This window comes from Protomyctophum parallelum (assembly GCF_964188405.1).
Source record: "Protomyctophum parallelum genome assembly, chromosome: 19".
NCBI classification, from domain to species: domain Eukaryota; kingdom Metazoa; phylum Chordata; class Actinopteri; order Myctophiformes; family Myctophidae; genus Protomyctophum; species Protomyctophum parallelum.
In genome coordinates this window covers 39,310,835-39,335,014 of record NC_139717.1, presented here as the reverse complement: position 1 = coordinate 39,335,014, position 24,180 = coordinate 39,310,835, and the positions used below count along the sequence as shown (strand labels likewise).

Below are 24,180 nucleotides of genomic sequence, written 5' to 3'. Positions count from 1 at the left end.
GGTTGCCTCCTCAGTGGTACTTATGGTAAGCTGACCTGTCTGGACGTTAACTCTATGATTTACACTGCCTGTACGTCTATTAACCACTTTGAAACAGGCAATCTATTTTGAGCATGTCATCATCGTGGTATCCATTGTATAACGAAATATAAAATATGGCATACGTGGTTAAAGATAAGAAACTAAAGAGACAAGGTCAGGGAGCAGAAAGGTTGTAAATTCCTGGACAGAAGTCATCACTCATTTGACAGTGCATGTGGCAGATATCTACTTTTGCCAGTTTACACAAATTCTGCACTGTGGGTTTAAAATACAGAGAATACAGAGTAATGCTGTAATAAGTAAGCTGATGTGTAGCTCATTGACTTGTAGAAGACAACAACGAATCTGCGGTCTGCGTGTCTCATTACCAAGGACACGATGAAATGCAACAGAACGATGACCCACCCCCATGAGGACAGCTGCACTCCTTTGTTGTTTTATAAGCATACTGTAGAGGACTCAATGTCATTACTTGTCAATTTCATTCAAGCTGGTCCTTTAGAATAATGAGGATGTGCTTTTTGGCAGATGTGATGATAAATGCCTGTCACCACACGAGGGCACACAGACAGTAAATTGTATAGGCAAGGTGAACTGAATCAGTGAGGAAATTAGAAACAAATTGTCCTCTTTAGCTGATCAGTTTATCACTTTTTAAAAGTCAAGGCAAACAGTAAGAGCAGTGTAGAATATAATCAGTGGTTTTCAAACTTGTTGTGGCACATCAATGGGCAAGTCAAAACATCACGTTTTGAGCTTGTTATTTATATTTTTTACTTTGTAAAATGAAATGTCAAATTTTCACTTATAATGGCATGCCCAAAATATGCCATGTTGAAAGCCTCCTTGAATTACCTCTGTATTGGGAAATCAGTGCCAATATAGTAAATAAAAAAAATAACTGATAACATTTTGTACAGTTACAGTATATATTGCAATAATAATGAATTGTTGCCACAAAATGGACTAACAAATACACCATTGTGCCTCGACACACCGTTTGGGAACAACAGGGGAAGATGAGCAACATCTGCGAGACACAATGTGGAGCTGGTCTAGAAATAGACTATGAAGAGATCACCACCAAGTACTGCTGCTTCTATTTTGACCACGCACAAGACTGTGATTTAATATCTGCTGCTATTTTTATCTGCTGTAAATCCTTCCCTGGTTTGCACAAGAAGCATTTATGCCATATTTTAATGCCATTTTAATGCCATGCAGCTTATGTTTGACAGTGCTTGTACTATACTAAGAATATGCGACTAGAATGCTGTATATGACTTGTTTTCCTTGTTTCTTTCTCTCTCTATTCTTCACCACTTTCTTGAAATTAAATTATTTTACACCTGTAAACTTGGTGATGTGACCATAAAGATAAAATGTAAAAAATCTAAAATGTCTATTGAAAATGCTGGTTGAGGCCCAGGCCGTAGCGTAACGGTCTGGGCACCGGACTGGTAATCCAGTCGCAGTGTGCCGCGGGTTCGACTCCCGGACCCGACACGGCCTTTACTGCATGTCATCCCCCCATCTCTCTCCCGTTTCCTGTCAGCCTACTGTCTGTCCCTTCAAAAATCAATAAAAGGCGTAAGCCGCAAAAAAAATATCTTTAAGAAAATGCTGGTTGAAATCTGTGAAGCCGAGGAAAGCTTCAGGTCACTCTACTCATTTCAACTCGGTAAGATCCTCAGCGTTAGGGATGCACCGAATGGGAAATTCTTGGCCGAAACGGAAACAGTTGGCCGAAAACTGAATATGATTACCCATAGCCCATAGCACTTACCCTAACCCCTTAGATAGCATTTCTGTTGGCTTAGATAGCATTTGACACAGACTTATAGCATGTTATGTAGACAGCACTATAATTGTATTGTATATAGTCATAGCACGCCATAGTACATATGTATAGCATAGTAGTAAATATGTATAGTTTATATGTATAGTGTATGTATAGTTTCATTATATAGATATTCCACTGTTACTTTCTTAGCTTACGCATGTTTCATGATAAATGCTTTTATGTGATGTATTCCCATGCTTTTGTTCTTGCTTAAATGTAAGTCGCTCTGGATTAAGAGCGTCTGCTAAATGCCTAAATTGTAAATTGTAATTACCATTATTATTATCATTTATTTACCATTATTATTATCATATATATTTTTTTACCAGCTTTTGTACCATTGCGGTCAGAGCTCTACCTTTGTTGTAGAGCTTCCTACTGTACAGGCATGTGTGCGCGCCATGCTTGAAGACACGTTTTGATCACGTCATCAAAACAAAACGGCTCTTAAACAAACCAAACCAGCCACTATTTCCGGCCGAATAGTTTTGGTGGCCGAATATTCGGTGCATCCCTAGTTCATTTATCCATTTATGCACAGATTTGTACACAGTGTATCCAACTGAGCTTTGCTCCAGTTCAGCTCCTAAAATAGATGATGACTGGACCATCTTTCTAAATGCCTGCAGGCCTCCAAGTGGGCCCACTTTTGAAACACAAAAAAAGGCAATAAACAGACTAGGGACTGTTAATAGTAAGGTTGTATTTTGACATGGCATCTATTATGTTGATGGATAATGAACATGAGGTTATGCAAATGAGTTGTCATGACGAATGACTATAATACTAATATCAACTCTTCCATAGTGTACAATCCAAACCTATAAATTATAGTGTTGTTGAGAAAGACAAACTCCATGGGTGATTAAGTAGCTGTCCCCGTCATTATTTTAATTAGTAAGTTGGTCAATTAGCCTAGTCGTCTTAAAGATGAGAGGAGAGGTTTATGCATTGTTTTTGTGAGAGACGCATGCAGCCTATGAAATGGTTCAGGCATGTTGAGAATGGGATAGAAAAGTATTGTATCAATCGACACGGTTAATGTCACAAATTGACTGAACATGACCAAATACGACAGTAGGGCCCCTCTTAAGACTAGGCGGCTTATTCCGATAAAGTGCCATATGAAAGAAGGCCATTGGCACACTGCTGATAAATTCAGACTGCCAATCAAAGGAGTGATAAAAGGATCTTACCTTTGCAACAAGCATCTGCTGCTGGGCCTCTATTTGCTGCTGCTGCCTTGTAGCCATTTCCTGCAGCTCTGAAAGAGTAAGCTCCACACGTGGATTCGCCACCTAAACAAACACAAGAGAACTGGTAAAGACACAGATCAGCAGAGTGCATTGCGAGGTGAGTGAGAAATGAGAAATTAAGTCTGTACCCCTAATTGCTCCCGATGTGCAGGTTGGTGCCCTCAGCCACCAACGTATGAATGCGTGTGTGTGAATGGGTGAATGTAGTACACAATCTATGTAAAGCGCCTTGGATAAAGGCGCTATATAAATGCACCATTTATCTATTTTCACTACTTTATGAAAGTATTAGAAATATTCCTATGACATGCCCACATAAGAGAGGTCAGATTAAAAGTGGTTTAAACACTGAGCTGTGACATGCTTATTTATTTTCAACATAAATTGCCTGCTTTTCATCTCATTCTGATTGGTGGTAAATCAGTAGATTCTACAAAATGATAACACCTTGGGACTGTGAGACAATTTTACTTACTGTAAACGAAACAGCAGCAGAGAAGGTATTTCTTTAAACCAATTTAATTTTGCCGAGTGTATCATAGTATTCCAACATTCAATTTCACTTTTGACTTTTGGATTAGAAAATGTAATAAACACATAATTAAGACGGTGAGTAGGATCATTAAGCGCGGCACGACTACACCAGCTCTATAATGACCTTAATTTAAAAAGGTTCACTACATTCTAAATTACTCCCTCACACCACTAATGTCAACTGAGTCAGAGACTGCAGCGTATATTACCAACGCTCATTATAAGATGGCACAATGTCCGTCTACTCACTCTGCATCTCATTGGCGGGCTAGCACGGACAGTTCAGAAAGTACTCTGAAGTAAATGAGAGCAATCATGTTCAAATCTCCACAGCTGTGAAAGACCGCCTCCATAAAACTTGATTTGTTAAAGCAAGCAGGGCAAAAAAGGAGGTAACATAATGGTAAGCATGCAAAAGCACTGGAGTAAAGCAGTCGCCGTGGCTGTGAGCAATGGATAGTATTTGTATTCATTTTTCAGTAAGCATGTACATCAGTCTCATCTGAGATCTACAGTGACTGGTTGGTGTATACAAGAATGTGTCTCTCACTCTCATCAAATGTCTGATAAGTACTGCAGCTTGTGTTTCAGAGCAAGATTAAATTATTTCTCCTTCTGAATAAACATGGAACAATGACAGATGGCAGACATAAAAAAAAAGGAACATAAAACAGATGTCATGAACTTCAATACTCGGGTGGACCTATACTTTTATAGATTTATAATTCTATGTTCTTGTCCCGACAGAGAGGTAATTGCAAATAGGATTTGGGACTGTATGGAATTTCTATTACTGTGGGTTCAATGTAAAGCCCATATCGCTAGCTGTAACCAACATCTTTTCTGAGGATAGACCACTGGAATAATAAATGATCATATCGTGTTTCAAATACTAAAGCCTGATTTATATTCCGTCATACAACGGTGTTACTTGCAGCACGAATCATGTGTTGTGAGGTTTTAGATCAGCATTTGTTTCCCTGCAACACCATCGTATGACACGAGTACATAGATCATTATAATAAGTCCCAGATTGTAGCTAATATGCCAAAGCAGGGCATGGCCTCTGTGGTGACTATTGACGGCTAAGATAACACACTTCCAAAAGGATACAACCATGTCCGCCTCCAGCCAAGAGGTCTGATATAACCATAGACTGTAAAAAATATGGACAAAGCGTTCCCCGGGTCTAACATGGACGTAAAATGAAGCCCGTTATTCCTGCACTGTAAGTCGCCATCTTTCTAGATCCGTTTGGGCCCAGCTGGCCATTGGCTGGCTCCGTTTGGGCCCAGCTGGCCATTGGCTGCCCAGACAACGAGGCGGGACTTCCCCCCTTCTTCTCCGTTGGTTTTTATTTTGACTCGAGTGGGTGGGGACTCCCGATCATAGACTGTAACGGTAGCCACGCCCCTCAGAACATACGCGACTTTATGATCATTTATTTTATAAATGGGACCATCATTTTCCAAAAAGAATATTATGACATTAGAAATGAGACTTTAAACTAGTGACTGGAAGCAGAAAGTATTCATGACCATGTTTATTAAGGTAATACAGTCTAGGTGAAGTTGGGCCCAAATACATGGACTTCTATGGGGCTATGGGTTTTTTTGGGTCCAGTGACAGCGCCACAACAGGCCATTATATGAACTTTCAGGAGTTTCAGGCTTCACAAAATATCTGTCTGACTGCCCCCCTGGATATAACGTAGTAGATGATAGAAGCCAAGGCATTACAGTATATCATCATCCGTGTTATCTAAATCTTACGTCAATCTATGATACAGTATTTAAAGCCCATGGCTAGAGCACAAAATAACGCCAGGTAAGCAGTTGGGGGAGAATACAGGATATCGTTTTCCTTTTAACTATTTAAGCTATTATGGGCCACAAAAGAATAAAATAAATTTGGAGTGCAGTGTAGCCTTTAACAGACAATAGTTGTAAACAAAGCAACCAATAAAAATGTTTAATACAAGCTTTCCAATAATAAAACTATTTAAAAAAAAGAATAAAAGACTGCCTGTAAAATAGTTTTTTACAGGTTCAACAAGGCAAAGACTATAGATAAAGTACACTATATGCAGTTTCTCCTTCCACTGCCAGGCTCCTGATATTATTACTATTATGACATTAATGTATAAATATTGTTCTTTTTATTCAGTTTCTGTAAAGCAACTTTGAGTGCCTTGAAAAGCACTATATAAAATGGCATGTATTATTTTTCAGGATATTATGACTGGACTCAATTACCGAGTAGAGGAGTCAAGCCTGTGAGGGCCATCTCTGTTTGCACACATGACACAGGCTTCATACCACATCGGGCGTAAAGGAGACTGCTGGCGTCCTGGGATCAACAAACATAATTGGATTCCCACGGTACCATACGCACTAAAAGAACCATGGCACAGCAAATACAGGCTCTAAAAAACATATTTATATGCAGAATCCAGGTTTCTAGTTTTTCTTTACATTATTACAATACATGATTATATAGTATACACCAATATAATTAGGATATTCCTGAGGTCCCCAGTTGCAACTGTGAGAAACACTAGACCGAAACAAGGGATAGAGAAAAAGAGAAAGAAGAGTGGTGGAGACAGTTTGGAGTTGGACAATGTTACGGAGGTCTTTACAAAATATGTTACAGCACAGTGTTCTCTACACAAAACACTCACACACTTTTATAGACTTGCCTTTACTACCCGATTAGTGTTGTTGTTATGCACTTATGTTTCATGGATTCTCATATTATCTTTTACCCTTTAGTATTATGATTATGACTGTTATTTTATTAATTTCATAATAGTATAGTTGTGCACATCCACAAACCATGTAAGGCAGGTGCTAGCTGGACCAAAGGAAGACAATGATAAAATACTAGAAGGTTCCCCCACTGTAGCTCTCTCAAATGCAATTTATATTGGCACATCCAACAGAAGTGACGTTTTGAGCTCATTCTCTACTACAGTAAATGTCATGCTGGAATGAGTCTAATGAATACATCAGGGGTGTGACATTTGGTGTGAGTCATCCGCAGCAGTGATTTTTCTTTTCTTTTTATAGAATGAAGGGACCTTCATAACATTTAGCAAAACATAGTGCCTGTTCAGAAATCCTTTTAATGACCATAAATAAACCTCATACGCATACGGCCATATACAGTAGGCAGGACCTCGGCCACGTCACTCTGAGTCAGACAGAACCATAAACAAACCCCATATTATATAGACCAATTGGTTGTTTAAAAACACTGAGACTGGACACACATGTGAGTGTTCTGTGTAATACAATTCCCAACAGTTCCCCAAGCCTGTTGTTTTGACTCAGACATATGGGTCGGATCGGCGGTGCGACGTAGGTGTGTACTGTGTAGCGTCCCGAACCTCCAGTCATTAGAAACTCCTTCAGAGAGTATTGCGGGTTTGAAACGAGCCAATACAATAATCACTGACAACTCTCTTACAAATCATTTATATAGCTTGACAGTAAGCATGGTTGTATTGATATATTACTGCTCATTTTACCTTGGTCAGTAAAGTACTTTTTGTAACGCCGTTTGGAAAAACGCTATATGTTCATTATTATAAATCTCAGACCTTGTCCACTCCCTTCAACAATACACAAAAAAGGAACCCTGATTGGATGACTGTATATGGTGCGTATGCGTAATCAAGGAGAAGAAATGGAGATGACATGGAGAATGGAAAGCCTCCACCATGTCAACAGAGTAAGGACTTATAGCACAACAGTAGTAGAGTACAACATATAGCTTGGGGGGTGTGTGTGTGTGTGTGTGTGTGTGTGTGTGTGTGAGGGGCTACGCACTGTGCAATAGCACATGGGTACAAAAACTAAATGGATCGGTTATCGAGTTAACCAAATGTAAAACGTCCATAATGTTTTCACATTCTGTCAGTTCCTTACCATCAGGCCTCTCCTCAAAATGTCTCTGAATGAGACGGGTGGAAGTGGAATATACTTATCAAGGGAGAAAGGAAGAATTATTGAGGCTAATATGGAACAAATGTGGAGCGGTGGTTGACTCAAAAAGGCGTGCATAATGAGCCATACTCAGAGACTCAGAGACAGCGGGGGGGCAGGGTAAGCCACTAGCAAGCACAGAGCCACGCTCAAGCGCACTCTGGCATCCCAGGCTCCGGGCATCATTGCAAACCCCCCGAGGAGAGGGAGAGACACACATCTCTCTGACTGAAGAGTGACAGAGAGCGGAACAACCCAATGTAGTAGTGCGTGAAAAGGAAAAACGGCAAGCCTGCCCATCAACGGTCCCCCAAAACAAACAATCTTATTATTAACTTGACTCCACTTTCCACACGTTCTGAAGCGTGCATCAGTGACGGATTCCACCCTGCCCATCTGCCCACGCAATGTGTACGTGTTGAGAATAAGTACATTATGTAGGCCTATGCATATGAATGTTGAGTAAGTGAGTTAATGATAATGTTTGTATCCATGGAAAATGTGTAATGTGTGAGTGTGACGGTGTCCAATGCACCAGTCCCCAAAGGACTCCAACTACACATTAGCAACCCGACCCAGTTCGGCTCCATGTTGTGAGAAGGACTGTGGTTTGGACAGCGGCCGGCGCGAAAGGCCAGAGCAATGATCCTCTTAGACCTGTTACATCATCAAAAAGGGCTGGATGTTATAATCCTCTAAATCAAGAGATTGGAAAAGGCATCAGGATGACGGCGAACCTCAGCACTTAGTGGGCTAAGCAGGGCTATCCATGGAGATGATAATAACTAGTTTCTTAAATTAGACAGAAGCTATATATGGTCATGATGAGGCCAAGTTTAGCACCCAGCTTACCTGGTAGGTTACATGGTGTTATGGGTTTGGTGGAACGATATTGGTTGTGCTTACTTAAGCCTGCTTTTAAGCCTAATTTATACTTTGTTGCTTACCTAAAATGTGTTATTTTGGTAAGCAACACTGTTGTGTGACAACGTATAAATTAGGCTTTAGCTGAAGAAGACATTATGCATTAGTATGTGCACTGTATACGTTACAGCACCCATATAATCAATTCCTTCATGATGTCACTTTTTTCTATATTCCTACATTTTTAAGTTGACAGTGGCTGCCATGTGCAATGCTGCTAGAATTATGTTGTTCATGTCACACGCACACACCACTTCTCACAGGCGAAGTTTGCACCCCCATTAAGGTTGAATTAGTTCCGATCCCTTGACCACAACATTTTTTCCATTGTGGAATCTGGGACAGATGGGAGAGGGAGGACAGCAAGCCAGCGGCTGCTCTTATCAAAGGCCTTCGTCTACTTGTCCTACAGCTACGGAGCTGAAACCATGCAGTGTACAGCTCAACAGCGTGTGTCTGACAGGGATATTTTAGCACTATCGGGAAATGGGACAGGTACTGCAGAGTTAGACAGATAAATCACATAAGCTCCATATACTTCTGCTGTAAGACAATACCACAAATAGCCCATCTAAAATCTCACAATGAGCTTACAGATCGTCCATAAAATAAATAAAAATTTGCTGGGACAAGCTAATTGATAGCGAAGTTTATTATTGCTCACATTGCGCAATGAAATAAAATGCATGGGCATTGCTAACTTAAGTTAAAATACTGAAATACATCTCGAACCTAAATAAAATAACTCAAATAAGACTACGTAGCCTGCTGCTACACATCAGTCCATGTTCAATTTCATTAGATGATGAAGTGAGGAAATTTTAAAATCAGCTATTTTTCCTTTTGAAAAGGGGAAATAAGCAACAATTTCTTCACCAAAAATCCATTATTCTGGTGTAAAGGAGCAACTTGGACACTCAGGCATGAAGGAAGCATGAGTTCAAGTCCGTTGCTCTCCCCATGTCCCCCTATATATGGGGACTAGGTTGGCGGAGGGTGTGTAGAGCCCAGGATCACATTAGATAATTGACACGGGTGAAAAATGGGTTACAAAATCGTGGGATACAAATTATATAAAAAAATAAAATAAAAAAATCCATTATTCTTATTCAAATCAATTACTTTTTATAATCGCTTAAAGTGATTAGTCAGAGTGACCGTCCGCTGCACGACTACCTCCTGTCATGGACTGAGCTGAGGAAGAGTGCATCACAGAAGCCATCAAACTTCCACCCGTGTATGATGCTTTTGAACCTGCTCCAGTTAATTGGCTTTAGCCTGGGTTAGTGAGGTATGCCATTAGCAAAGTGGCATACCATATTCGGGGGAAGGTCTCAAATACTCAGTGTAGACCCTCTTTTCGTTTGTAGGAAAAATGTAGTTCTTGTTTATCTTTTTGACCAGTGCAGAGACCCGTTTGCTCCATTGCAGGTCTTTTTTGCACCAGTAGACCCCAAGATTTTGACAGTTTAAACTATATTGTTGTTGAATAATCCCTCCACTTGACTTTCACATCGAGTAGAAACTGCCATAGAATTTGTGGCAAAAAGTGTGTTGATAATAAGTTTAGTGACCGAAATTATTTAACTAACTGAGTCAGTGTGTGCACGTTCTGTATCACTCCAAAATGACTCAATAATCATCAAATCACAACACAAGGACGTGAATAAAAGGTCAAGGTCAAAAGGGTAAATTATTAAAATATTGTACATAACTTCTAAACTATTCATTGTGGAAGGATGAAAGCTCATTTAAAGCCATTTCAGTTCCCCACATTAAGTTTACTAGATGACATAAGTTTGGCATTTCATGTCTCAACTATACCCACGCTCCAGCATTGCTGCTCCTCAAGGTTTTGCTGCAACACATTTGTGCGTTGCAGTTTTTGTTATGCAGTTTTATTATGATATGAAATTGAGGGCTGGCCAATCAATTGAGTCATAATTAAGATGTGCGTTTTACTGTGTTTTCCTGAATACCGTCTTTTCACAGCACTTGGCTAAAGCCTTTTTCTCACTTGGCCAGAATTCCCTCAATTTTAAGCCCAATTGCAGCTCAGAGACTAGAGCCAGTCGAAGCTGGTGGTCAGCATTTATTATCCTGGAGCTTTAATGACATGCAACCTAGTGTCCCGAGCCAAAGCTGGAGGGTGCCTAGTATAGAATCCTGGGGGACTCCAATCAACTAAGTATATAAAAGGATGAATTGATTTACAACTGAAATCTGCAGCTGCTGTGAAAGCTGCTCGTTAAGTATGAAAATACCTCCATCAGCAACAACTTAAGCAGTTGCCTGGCCAAGAAAAAAAAAGAGATCATTGATATCAAGTGACTACCTGGTAAAATAAAAACATTATAACAAGAGCTAAATGTTAGTTAATCCCTACCCCATTCTCATTGTGCTTCTCTCCAGTGTTTCCACTTCTACGGTTGGTTTGTTCTTGAGACTGCTGGCTCCCTGCAAAAAGACACAGTCAGGCAATCAGACAGGTAGGTCTCTCTCAGACAAACTTGTGCATATGCAGAGGCAACTAGTATTGTCAGAGGAAATGTTCAATTCACCTACACGTCACACGATGATGTGTGACAGGAATGTAATTAAAGAGGCAGCCACTGCCGACTACAGCGGGTACTCATCTTAAACTTTTTTAGAAAGACTTGATGGAATGACTAAATTATTTCAAACGCTGCAGGAAAAGAACATTGTTGGATTTTTTTTTCAATTGATTTTAGATACGTCAGCCCATGTCTCATTTCTTTGACATGGACCGTCAGGCCTCGCCTGCAGCTTCTCTGGCAGCAGTGCCTGACAACTTGACAACTTGCTTACCTATACCTAAATAATTTAAATTACATCTTACGGCTGGGCTACACCGGGCAATTTTGGGCGTGTTTGTGCGCGCAGTGCGTATGCGTTTACTGCACGCGTAGTCGCGTACAGTGTGTTTGGATAGGACCAATATATGTCAATGATACCAGCTACACCAGACGCACGGATACCGCGGGCCACGGATACGCGTGCTCTAAAAATAGGATCGGTTCTATTTTTTTACGTGCGTATGCCCCCATGCGCACGTATCTATATATCTTCCCGGAAGGTCCCGCACAAATCTGCCGCGCGCCACAGATCTGATTTCGCACGCGTACTTACGTCAAACGCACACATGCCCGGTGTAGCTTGGCCGTTAGACTAACTAACTAACTAACTATATAATTACAAAGGGCACAAAACACAGGGAATTGTGTTTGACTAATCACCTTGATCACTGCTCTCCGTGGGCGAATCTTCATGCCGGAGGAAGAACTTCACCTCTTGTTTCCGAGGGCCCCATTTTTGCAAATGCTCATACATCATATGCTCAAAGGGGATAGCTCGCTCTGTGGGGAGAGCAAAAATGCAAGGGAAATGTGGTTACAGCCATTTCAATTTTGGATCCCCCCCCCCACACACACGCACACACACACACAATGCACTTGTGCATTTTCAGCAAAACTACAGTATGAGGTACACGATCAAGAAGTGTAGACTTTGCTAATCTGCAGCTGAATATCACGTCACCACTCAAACCCCCAACACTTTGGCTTTGTACTTGTGTCAAACCTTTTCAGTGAATATAGCGAATACAAAAGTGTCAAAGCGTTGTGCTCGGGATGCTAGGGTAAGTGGTTAAACCCTCATAATAGCTTATCTACAAGCTCAATGTGTCCCAAACTATTTTTGCCTATTTTTGATAAATGACATTATAGGTTTCATGTGGTTAAGATGGTTAAGAGTGAGGTCTGCAAAGTATATATTCAGTGACCGCTAAGCTAACCTGTATTATGTTTTTCTCCTCAAGTTAGTTCTTTGCTTGCTTCTCAGGCCTTGAGTTTGACATATTATTTCAAACTCAAGGCCTCCTTCACCTTGTCAACAGCCTGCAGACTGATTTTGGTGACGAGGATTTAATTCAGACTGCTGGCTCGGCACGGTCCAAAGCCAACTCCATTTTAGTTCCCCCCCGTGTTATGTTGTACTGGGCGGTATGTAACATGAATTGGATTTAAAAAAAATGCTTGCACAGGCCAATGTTGGAGGAACTCTGTGAATGTTGTATTGATGACTGAAAACAGAAACTAGAAATGTGTGCTCAGTGAGTGCAGATCTCATTTTCCACCAGCAGTTGCCTTTAAAGCAAGGTTATACATGAACTGTGTTCTTAATTCAGTGCTTAATATGAACTTGTATTTGTTGTTGGAATGGATAGCATTCAAAAACACATATTTTGTGTGTCTACTAAAGTTGAATGATTCCCATATTCTGCACACTAGTGATATATTATTTGTGCACTATGGAGTATGGATCCTTCATATCTAGGCCAATACAACCTCACTCCATATTAAGATGGTGTCACATTCCATAAAGATCAGGTCTACAAGCTATCATTGTGTTGCAATGCAACGCATCCTTTTTGGCAAGCAACAGCGTTGCGTGATGCAGTATACATTAAGCCTAACGTTGAAGCAAACACAGACAATTAATAGGAAAATGCAAGGAAACTTCTGTGAAATTAGGAAGATCCAACTTGATACAAATATAGCCTCAGTGTTCCTCATCAAATGTTTACTTTTACTTCTGCCTGGATCCAGTGTAAAGTTCTGTAAACGGTATATTAGTTACCAGCAGAAAACGTGCCTGGCATTAGTGCTCTGTCGATAACTGTGTTCAGGTTCTGGTGGCAAGCACTGTCTGGCCGGGTTATTGTGTGGGTGAAATAGGCTTTCTCCGTCCCGATATAGCTCTCGCTCCCTTCCTCTAGTCTAGAGCTCATGGTCAGATCCCTTCGCCAGGCCGACCGCCACAGCTTTAACTCTATATGCCCCATGTTTAAGGTCAAGTTTAGTCGCGTCCGTGCCACCATAGCCAGAAGCCCTTATTTTGAAGAGCCACCAGCTGATTTGGTGAACCAGAAATAACAATCAATCTGTGACTTTTAATAAAAGTCGTCCAATGTCGCCATGGGCAGAAAATTAGTTCACTTTATATAGTATCTTGTTGGTTTGTGTGTTAAAAGTTAAGTTAGTTAAGTTAAGTTAAGTTACTGCCAGAGTTGATGTTGAAGTTATACTGTATGATACTCAAAGGAACAACAATTTACTCAAATCAAATGTTTATCCATGTTAACTTAAGTTTTGTTTTCTGTAAAGTAATTGGTGCTGAATCTGCCTTGAGAGACATGGAGGTTTGTGGCAAGCGAGCAGACAGTCGCATTGTTGTCATGTACCAGCCAAGCAAGATTGCATAACTCTAGATAATAAAGCCTTTGGCTGGATTGTTGTTTCGCACCAGTACAGGGGAGTGGCCCCCAAAGCAAAAACGCTGATGGCAGGCGTATGTTGGATGGGACGCTGGTGATGGGAGTATCCCTTTGGACAGTGTGGACTGTGTTGTGACATTCTGGTGTTGTGTGACACAGTGCTGTAGCTCACAAAGGCACGCCAACCTTTTGTGACCTGCCACAAACCTGCGCTGCAAGCTATTCCTACATACGCGTTATCAATACCAAATGCATCTCAATCTTTATAGACATTAAATATGTTCCATTTCTTGTTTTTGCAAACAATGTATTAAAAAGCAATCTACGGGCCTGGGCCATGGCTCAGCGGTCCAGGCACCGTGGCTGGTAATCCAGTCTGGCAGTGTGCCGCGGGTTCGACTCCCGATGGCCTTTACTGCATGTCTTCCACCCCCCCCCCATCTCTCTCCCCATTTCCTGTCAGCCTACTGTCTGTCCCTCCATAAAGAAATATGAAAGCAATCTACGTACTTTGTGTTCAACACAAAACACGCGCTTCCACCCGTGACTTACCATTCCCCCGCCATACTTCGGCCAGATGGCAACCGTTCTCCCCCGGCTCTTTACAAAACTCCACTACATCACGGCACGTCGTCTCTGGGGTAATGGGCACCTCGGTCACAGCTTGCTCCCCATCGCTGAGGTACACCGTCAATATCATCTGGAACAGAGGTTCAGGCAATGAGAGGTACACCGTCAATATCATCTGGAACAAGAGGTTCAGGCCATGAGAGGTACACCGTTAATATCATCTGGAACAGAGGTTCAGGCAATGAGAGGTACACCGTTAATATCATCTGGAACAGAGGTTCAGGCAATGAGAGGTACACCGTTAATATCATCTGGAACAGAGGTTCAGGCAATGAGAGGTACACCGTTAATATCATCTGGAACAAGAGGTTCAGGCCATGAGAGGTACACCGTCAATATCATCTGGAACAGAGGTTCAAGGCAATGAGAGGTACACCGTCAATATCATCTGGAACAGAGGTTCAAGGCAATGAGAGGTACACCGTCAATATCATCTGGAACAGAGGTTCAGGCAATGAGAATAAGGTTACCTTCAGTTCAGGCCATTCTATCCATTCTGCTACATTATAGATGATAATCATTCTCTCCTGAATTAGTTCAATGGGCTGATTTGACACAGGATTAAACTTAACACATGCTTATACTCTTAAACACTGAGGAAGAAATTATATGTTTGCTTAGATCCAACCTTTAAATTTACCATGACTTATGATACCTACTTATATAACACATTGTGCCATTTGGTGGCTGTGGGGGGCCTTGGATGTCTCCACTAGGCCCAATGGAGACATCCAAGGCCCCCACGGACACCAAATAGCACAATGTATTATAAAAGTAAGTATCATAAGTGATGGTAAATATAAAAGGTTAGATATAAGCAAGCAATCATCTTCCTCAACACTCATGGAAGGTTTCTAATGTTTGACTTCAGCTGCATACTTTGTGCACTCAATTCATGCCAGTATTTGTTTACAGTGATTACTAGGACCTTCTATGGCAGAAAAGAGCTAAAACGTGCCTGTACAAGTCTCTCTGTACAGTATGTACATGTCCAGGCTGCTGTACACTACAGTACATGCAGAGATGGTACCTCGGCTTTGAGTGATAATCCAGTCAAATAATGTCATTGTCCCACATTCATTTTACACTATACTTTACACAGTTTACAGTACACATTTTACTGGCTCACATCCAAAACTAGAGAGTAAATGGCGTAGAGGACGAATTGTATGGATCCATCTTTGGTCAAAGGAACAGCAGGGGATTAAGGGAGAAATAATTAGCCGTTTTCCACAGCAGTGTACCAAATCTGAATTCCATTGCGGTTTTTAAAGGTTGTGACAAAATGAGAATGTGGACCCCACTTTCTGGTTGTGTAAATTAAACACGGTTGAAATTGTATGCCAGTGTCATAAGACATAATAATGAATTGCATTTTTATAGCGCTTTTCCAAGTGCTCAAAGCGCTTTACAATGGTTCATTCATTCATACATTGGGAGGTGAAGCGGCGAACAGTCGACGCCAGCGTCCTCACTTCCCACATTCACACACCAATGGTGGCGAGCTCACACCGACCGACTCATTGGAGGCAATGTAGGGTTCAGTGTCTTGCCCAAGGACACTTCGACATATGGCCAGGAGGAGCCGGGATTCGAACCGCCGACCCAGGGATCATTGGACGACCTGCTCTACCTCCTGAGCCACAAGATCACCCATCTGTCCGTAGCGTATCACCTAAGTAGCCTCCTTAAGATAAAGTGCCAAACTGATGCAAACTGATGCAACTGGCATGATCAATTGTGCTCGCTCAGCAACACTCAGTCAGTGTCAGGGGGCACCACGGGGCAAATTGGAAGGGAGTGGGAAATGCAAAGGCTATGGTTATTATAGAGGGGTCTTTCTTGACATAAAAAGTTAGGAACCGCAGCGCTAACTCAATCAGTGACTAGCCCACCGCCTGGGTTCATCATGAGAACCGAGTGATCCCAGTTGTGATTCCAACTGGGATCATTGAGAAACTTGCATGTGTAGGCTATGCACATTACTCTAGTCTACTTGAAGGCTACGAAAGTCTAATAGAAATCTTTCTATACCCAACATCTATAGGTTTTACTGCTTATTGCAGCACATTTATTTATTGAAAAAGGTTTCCAGCACAGGACAAAATCCTCTACACCAGACTCATAAAATTCACATTTCTAACCCCATCACTTAGATCATTGGCCTCATGCAGTTCATTGGAGCGATGTGTGTTGAAGGAGGGGCGGAAGAATTTACACTGGGAGAGGAAGTACGCCGGAAGTGTGGAAGGCACATTACGTCACGCTGCCATTCAAGTGATTACAGGCCAATCACATCACATCTTTTCCGGGACTTACATGTGCTCTGTGACGCACGCTCATGCTTCAGCAAGGAATCTCTGGAAAGTTTTGCCCTCCCTTGAGCACATATGCTTCAGAGCCGGAAAGGGCGTCTACGTTTATTTGTCTATGGCGAAGAAGACCCTGTGATTTGCCCCTGTGAACCGTAAGTAGTAATCGGCCATTTTTGAGCCAGAGTCGGGACCCCAATCTAGCAATAGAAACGCTAATATGCTAACCGGGAGGCCGCCCGCCGCTATGTTTTATTAACCCATTCTGACCTGAGATCAGATTCTAAAAATGTCTTCTACACCCTGACAGTTTTCTGAAAAAGCTATGTTTCTATGTCAGTGGTTCTTCGATTTTTCAAAAATGAATTTCTATGACGCACCATGGAAGCAAGCGTTGCTTAGCGATGGGGAGCTAAAAGAAGCTAACATACGGTAAATATAATAGTATTAATTCTGGATTCATAGAAATCAACGAAACCCGAGATTTCTCGGGTTCGGCATAGGAGGGTTTAAGTTCTAAACCCAAGAAATCCCGGGTTTGGCATATACTATGGAAACTAGTGATCCACTGCAAACTTAACTCATAAGGCAGAGACAACTGCTCTTAGGTTAGCATTCTCATTCAATTTGATAAAGTTAAGGAAAATTAAAGAAAAAAAAAGGAGGGAGGGGGGCACACACAAAAGCAGTTAATCATCATAGGTTTTACTCATGCAATGAAGTCTCTTTATTTCATTCTTTCCTGCCATGGCTAATGTTTGTATAATGTCCTTAAAGCTGCCAAAATGATTGTCTCTAGACTCTAGAAAATGATCTGATCAATCAATCGGGGCATAACCAGCCAGTTCCAACAGCCTTACTCAGAGCTGAGCTCAGTCACACTTGCAGTCAACGCCACAGAACCTAAAACGCACAGAACACAAATGGACACATGAAATAAACACAGGACATACTGTATGCTGCACCCTTACACAGACTTGCAGAGAATGCCAACCGTAATGACGGAAACGCCAGAAAGCCAGCGACCGACAGTGGACTTGTGAAGAATACTAACCGCCCTGACAAAGTTGCGTCTCTGTGTGTTCTTAGCTCCTTTTACAGCCATCCGTTTCTTTCTGTGCTCCTTATTCGGTAGCCGGTGATGCTCCTTTGCCCAGATGGGGTGCTCCTTGGACAGGCTAACCAGGCCACGCAAAACTATAGCCACAAACCTCTTCATAATGGCACCCCTGCTTTAACGGACGCAAGACTTAATAAATACGCCATCCTACAGCGGAGGTACTGTAAACACCAACAGCGGTGCACGCATCAGAGCAGCGCTGCAGAGGAATCTTAGAGGCAAAACAGTCGCTGTGTGTATCCAGGGGAGGGAGGGAAGACAGAGAGAGGAGAGACAAGTGAGCGAGGCAGAGAGGAGATTGGGAGAGGGAGAAAGTGCAAGAGAGAGAGATGTATGGAGAAAGGGAGGGGTGTGCCCACTGTCACCAAGCCCCTCCATTGGACAAGGCTTCCTTGAAGTGTGCTGATGATGGCAGTAATAATGATGGACCGCTGCTAATATAACACTAGTTGGACAACAACAGCTGTGATTGCCAATGAGTCGTGTGATCATCTGTGTAGACCAGTCCAGCGGTCCTCCACTACGGGTCGCGACACAAAGTGGGGTGGCTGGAAGGTGCCGTTGGGGTGTATATATATATACATATTTTACATAAAGAAACAGGGATGGCGTGTGGGGTCGCAACCGACACGAAGAGGATGTTGCAGGCGGCCACTTGACCCCTTGATTCACCCAACCCCAACCAACACAGGGGGGGACCAGCAACACACTACACAAGCCTTGAACTGATTTTGCTGCTCATAACCTGATATATATTAGCAGTAATTATGTTCGGGTGGCTCTTAAAGGAGCCGTTTTGGGTGTTACTACTCTTTTGGGTCTTTTGCAGCAGTGCTAAATATCATTCATTCATTTCATTGATAAGATAGGCCAACAAATCAGCAAAGGAATCGCTGCTTTAATTTCATTTTTCTAATAGATATTCATATATAAGGCCAACAATGAGCGCTTTTATTTTAAGATAGTATTTATCCCCACTTTGATATTGCACTATAAATAAAGTGTGGGGTTGCAAAAAAAACAAAAAAGAAACATCAAATGTGGTCGTGTGAGAGAATCCAACCCAACCATGCGCTCTTAGGTTATAAACCTTCACAGATTTACAACTACAGCTTGCTATAATATGAAAGCAGTTTATGTCTACTAAAGCAGCAACCAAACTTTTTCATTTCAAGGACCCCCAAATTGACACCAATTAGCCCGCGGACCCCCATTTGAAAAATATATGCCAAAGACCCCCTTAAAGAAGAATGTTATGGCTCTAGCAGTGTTTCTCAACCTGTTTAATTTCAAGGACCCCTCAGTTTGACATGCATTAGTCTACAGACCCCCATTTAATGTGTACAAATGGAACCATTATTTTGTTCCATTTGTACACTCTCAGAGTTACAGAACCATTTGTTCCATTTGTACACTCTCAGAGTTACAGGCCCATAAGGGTCCAGTTGGTTCCAAACTAGCATTTAGCTGGGGACCACCTGGAACTCCCTCAAGGACCCCTGGGGGTCCCCGGACCACACTTTGGGAACCACTGTACTAAAGCTCTTGCTGCATTACGATATTCAGGTGACACATTCCAGAACATTCACGTACTTGTGTGGGGTTGTTTCAGGATGTGGAAAACATGCTTCAAACACGCTTCATTACCATTCCATAGGGCGATGTATCTGGCAACATTGTTAGAATCCAGTGAGCATGAAGTGCAGGGAGACATTTTTGTCATTGAACTTGGTTATTATTGTCTCCACCAGGCCGAAGGCATGGGGAGAGAGTATGTTTTGCACTCCGTCCGTCCGTCCGTGTGAGTGTGTGTGTGTCTGTCCATCCGTCCGTGTGTCCGTCCGTCTGTGGAAAGCTAATCTCCGGCACCATTGGCTTGATCACAGCCATACTCTGCACACACACTCCCTGAATGCCACAGCTGAACCTCTGCCCCAAGGTTTTCACATTGGCCTCTTATAGCGCCACCATTTGGACAGTACACCTACAGATTTTGTCCAAACATCTCAGTCACACAAACACACTCTCTCTAGAGCCATTCAACGAAACGGGTCTTTCAGATTTTTCAGACTCCATCCTGATTGGCTAAGATTGGCTACCAAAGTTCGCAGGAGTGCATGGTTTCAAACAAAATGCTGCAAATCATGAACACATCGTGTAATTTCCGTGAAATTGTGCACGCACATTCCCACTAGGCAGAGGAAGAAATGCCACTGGAACATTTTCAACATTCTCAGCCTCATGGTGGCGCCATGACTGGCCAATTAGTGTTTTTACCTCTAACTGCACGGATCTGTGTAAAACTTTGTATGCACACTCCCTAGAGACCAAGGGAAAACCTTTGCCTGGAAATGTTCACATCTGCTCTTTATAGCGCCACCAGGAGACAGACATATGTAAAACACATTTTCTAATATTACTCCTGGAAACTGTGCATGCATATTCCCACTAGGCTGAGGAAGAAATGCCACTTGACAGTTTTCAAATCAGCGTCATGGTGGCACTACAACAGGCCAAGTCTCACACACACACACACACACACACACACACAACACACACTTTATATTACTCCTAAACATTTTGCCAAACATCACACACTCCTATCCTCCTGGTGGAGACCTTCTAGTTGATGTTTGGTTTGTTTACTTCCTGGCAGTGAATCCAGAGTCAGACGTCACTTCACTTCTCACCACTTTAGTCACATATCCCTGCATTCCCATACAGATCTTTTCCCCGAGAGGCTTACTCTAAATGTAACTCTCATAATGAAATCATTATTCATTAGTACAATCTCAGAATAAATTCAATCCCCAGGCTTATACTCAAATCATGATTAAGTGTTGGACACGGTACCAAGGCTATTATTAGCTGGGATTCCTCCCTCTATAAAAGGTTTTGAGTGCGTAAACGTTGTAGGGTTCCATTTTTACAAATTCGCAGAAGAATTCACAGAAAATTGGAATTGCACAGAATTGTGAGTTTTTTGTGGTGTGTCTATTAGGGCAGAGGTTCCCAACCACCGGTACGCAGACCGGTGCCGGTCCGCAGGCCACTGGTACGTGAGAAGGGAATCTCAAGTTTTCCCGTCGTATAAAGATCCATTTGAAAACACGACTGAGAAAAGGACAAACACCAGCGTATTGGCCGCTGCGCGTAGAGCACGACCCTCAATCACCCATTGGAATGCAAATGCAGCCTTTCAGGCTACCTTTGTTTCTACTCGTCTCTTTGAAAATCTTTAGTGCTTACTGTGCTTCTGATTGTGTGGGGAGGAGGGGGGACACGCATCTTCCCTACCCAAAATCTAATTCCTGGAAACTGTTCCCCCGACCTTCACAAGGATTTTCCAAACAGTGGTGAAAAGTTGACTGTCCAATACTTGGTATCTTTACTGTTCAGCCTATTTTGTTACGATCGCGTTAATGAAACAAAACGCTAAATGGTGACGGTACAGTTTATGCCAGGAACGGCTGTCCCTGGCAAAAATGTCACTATTATAAAGGTTGGACTTGTTACCGCTGCCAGGATACTGTTGCGTCTTTGGAAAGTCCCCAGAACACCTGTGCTTAAATAATGGAATGAAGAAATGATCAAAATAACATCATATGAATATATGTTGGGCAGGGTAAATGCAGAAAGCAAAATGAAAGAGACATGGGATGAATTCTGGATGTATATGAACCTTAAATGAACATTTTAACTGTTTCTTGGACTGGCTATTTGTACGATTTATAATGTTGATGCTGCTTTACCTAGATCTTGTACAATTTTTTTAAACAAATTTTGAATTATAAAGAAAAGTGGTGATCAAATTAAAAGTTTCTCCAGTTTCGTCCAGACAATGATGTGCATATATAGGGCTGAGTGAGACTAAAGTAAGAATACTGAAACCAAATCATGTAGCAGTAACCTAAACTAACTTTAACTAAGCCCTTGGTCGGACTAATGCTCCGTCGGAATTACGTTCGGATCCCACGGTTAGACTATTGTAATCAGAGTTTGATTAGACATTTAATCAATTTCCATTAATCTGACCTTAAAACAGACCAAGTTAAAACAGCTGAAACAGATAAAGAAGAGTGAACTTAAGCCTGGCTGTCATGACAGGCAGTGTTCCTAAAAAGAGATCCAAGGTCTGTGGCCTAGATCTCAAGTTCATGAAGCAAATTATTGCAGGGCAAATTAATAAATACACTAGAGTTTTTAGGGTCATAGTGACCTATTTTTGATAAATGACGTGCAGCCTTCCCAAGATGTAACCACATACCAAGTCCTATATTATGGTATGGGACGAAATATATAATAATATAAGTGCTAGTTCCACAAGAGGTCCTGTGGGGGCAGGATAAAAGCTAATAAACCTAACTGCAAGTGCTGATTAGGAGGGCTACGAAGTGCCATCTTAACTCACTCTGCACCAAAATCGCCATGTGACGCCTGTTTTCCAAAGGCCGAGATCGCACCGAGATCGCCTTTTTTAATATCAATTGATTATGGTGATCAACTGTGTCCTGTATGCGCTTCCAGTGTGGTAAAAGAAAGAAGAAAAAAAAAGAAAACGGAAATTCCACTGGCTTGTGTGTTTGTGTAAAATAGACAGTTGAGTAGGCTACTCCTATTAACCTACCAGGTTTATTTATGTACAGTATGTAGGCAGTAGGCTAGTCGCTACTTCACGAAATAAGTTGGTAAAGTTGTAGCGACACACACACACACACACACACACACACAGTGTGGCACTTACTTCACACCTGTGTGAAGTAAGTGGTGCAACTCTGTGTGGGGGTCCCCGGGGGGGAGGTTCCAGACCCACAGGAACACACCCAGGGTGCCGGCCCGATTCCAGCGAGCCGCCCCGCGTCCGAAACGGTTGAGAAATGACAGAGTTACCGTGAGAACAACCATGCTGTTTTCTTGCTCAGACGCACCCAGCCACCCACATAGTCACTTAAGGAAGTGGTTGCACCACTTAAAAATCGTGAAACGGTGGTGCAAATCTTCAGATTAAACGTTTTTAACTCAAATCTTTGCTTCTGGGGGGGGGGGGTCCCTGGAACAACATATTTTCAGATAGACCCACACCGTAGATGCATCTTGTTTTAGCCTACTTTAGCTAAATCCTATGTAATAAGTGCACACTTGAATTTAATTAAATATTTCTATTGAGATTTTAGTACAACAGTACGACTAATTAAACACACCAACATGGCCTGGGCCATGGCTCAGTGGTCCAGGCACCTTGGCTGGTAATCCAGTCTGGCAGTGTGCCGCGGGTTGACTCCCGATCCCAACATTTAAAAACACTAACATGGATTTTTTTTTGAAACACACAAAAAAACGCCAATGGCTTGTTTCCATTGTGGTCCATTTGAACATTCAATACTCAAAGAACTGGACTGTCTGGATACTGACAGAATAATGGATAACTGCCAGCATAATGTCAAAGAATGAAAGGGATGGTTGTCCCGTTTGATTTGAAAGTGAAAAACATAAATGAGATTTACTCCCTTTATTCTTGACAATACAAAATCCTCTCCCAGTGATTGAAAACTGAATAACGTGCATTACATAAAAGCATTAAGCAAAGTAAAATAAATAATGTATGATGATTTAACCAATGAGAAATAGGAGGTTTAAGTAGTATTAAAGCTAGCTAAATCTGACTCTTTCAATGTATTCAGATTAAGAATACTAAAAGTAGAACTTGTTTCTGCTCAAAAGTTACAGGTTTTTGCTTTGTAGCATTTTCCTATCAAAGCATGGCTCTGTTGGCATCTTACACTAGCAGTTCTCCAAAATGGGAGAGCCAAAATACAAGACAATGTTGACTTTTGCAGAGCACATCATGTGGTGCCCTGCTCCACCGGGTGACATTGATGCCACTTGACAATCTAGTCAGCTCTAAAGTTCCCCTTAACAACAGAGTATTAGCCAGCACAGAGACAGTCATACAGACCTAGATCTGCCAGTATCATTGGCTACAGCAATCACGCGAGAGGAAAAAAAAGAACAGGGAGGCTCTCTGCTTGACTAGCTTTCTGAACCCGAGAGCATGGCTGCCTGTGGGACATTAAGACTTAAAACTCAACACATGGCGTTACTAGACTTTTTACTGATACATAGGCACCTTCACTTTTCTGCCCTCACTTTTATCCTCAGCCAATCAAATCATCGCTATGGGGTGATCAAATCAATCAAATCATCTTGTTTGTGTTCACACAAACAGACAAAGCT

The 24,180-nt window shown here is 41.9% G+C and overlaps 1 protein-coding gene across 5 annotated transcripts in view; it reads right to left on the bottom strand.

Moving 5' to 3' along the window:
- The window catches only part of ppp1r13bb (protein phosphatase 1, regulatory subunit 13Bb), a 46,497-nt gene that overhangs the window by 18,476 nt on the left and 3,841 nt on the right, over nucleotides 1-24,180 (bottom strand). For all 5 annotated transcript variants that reach the window (XM_083791003.1, XM_083791007.1, XM_083791006.1 and 2 more), the window contains exons 3-6: nucleotides 14,437-14,584; nucleotides 11,846-11,965; nucleotides 10,975-11,045; nucleotides 3,082-3,183 (exon numbers count right to left, since the gene is read on the bottom strand). In XM_083791003.1, the coding sequence (XP_083647129.1) occupies nucleotides 3,082-3,183; nucleotides 10,975-11,045; nucleotides 11,846-11,965; nucleotides 14,437-14,584 (441 nt within the window). The remainder of the gene's footprint in view (nucleotides 1-3,081; nucleotides 3,184-10,974; nucleotides 11,046-11,845; nucleotides 11,966-14,436; nucleotides 14,585-24,180) is intronic.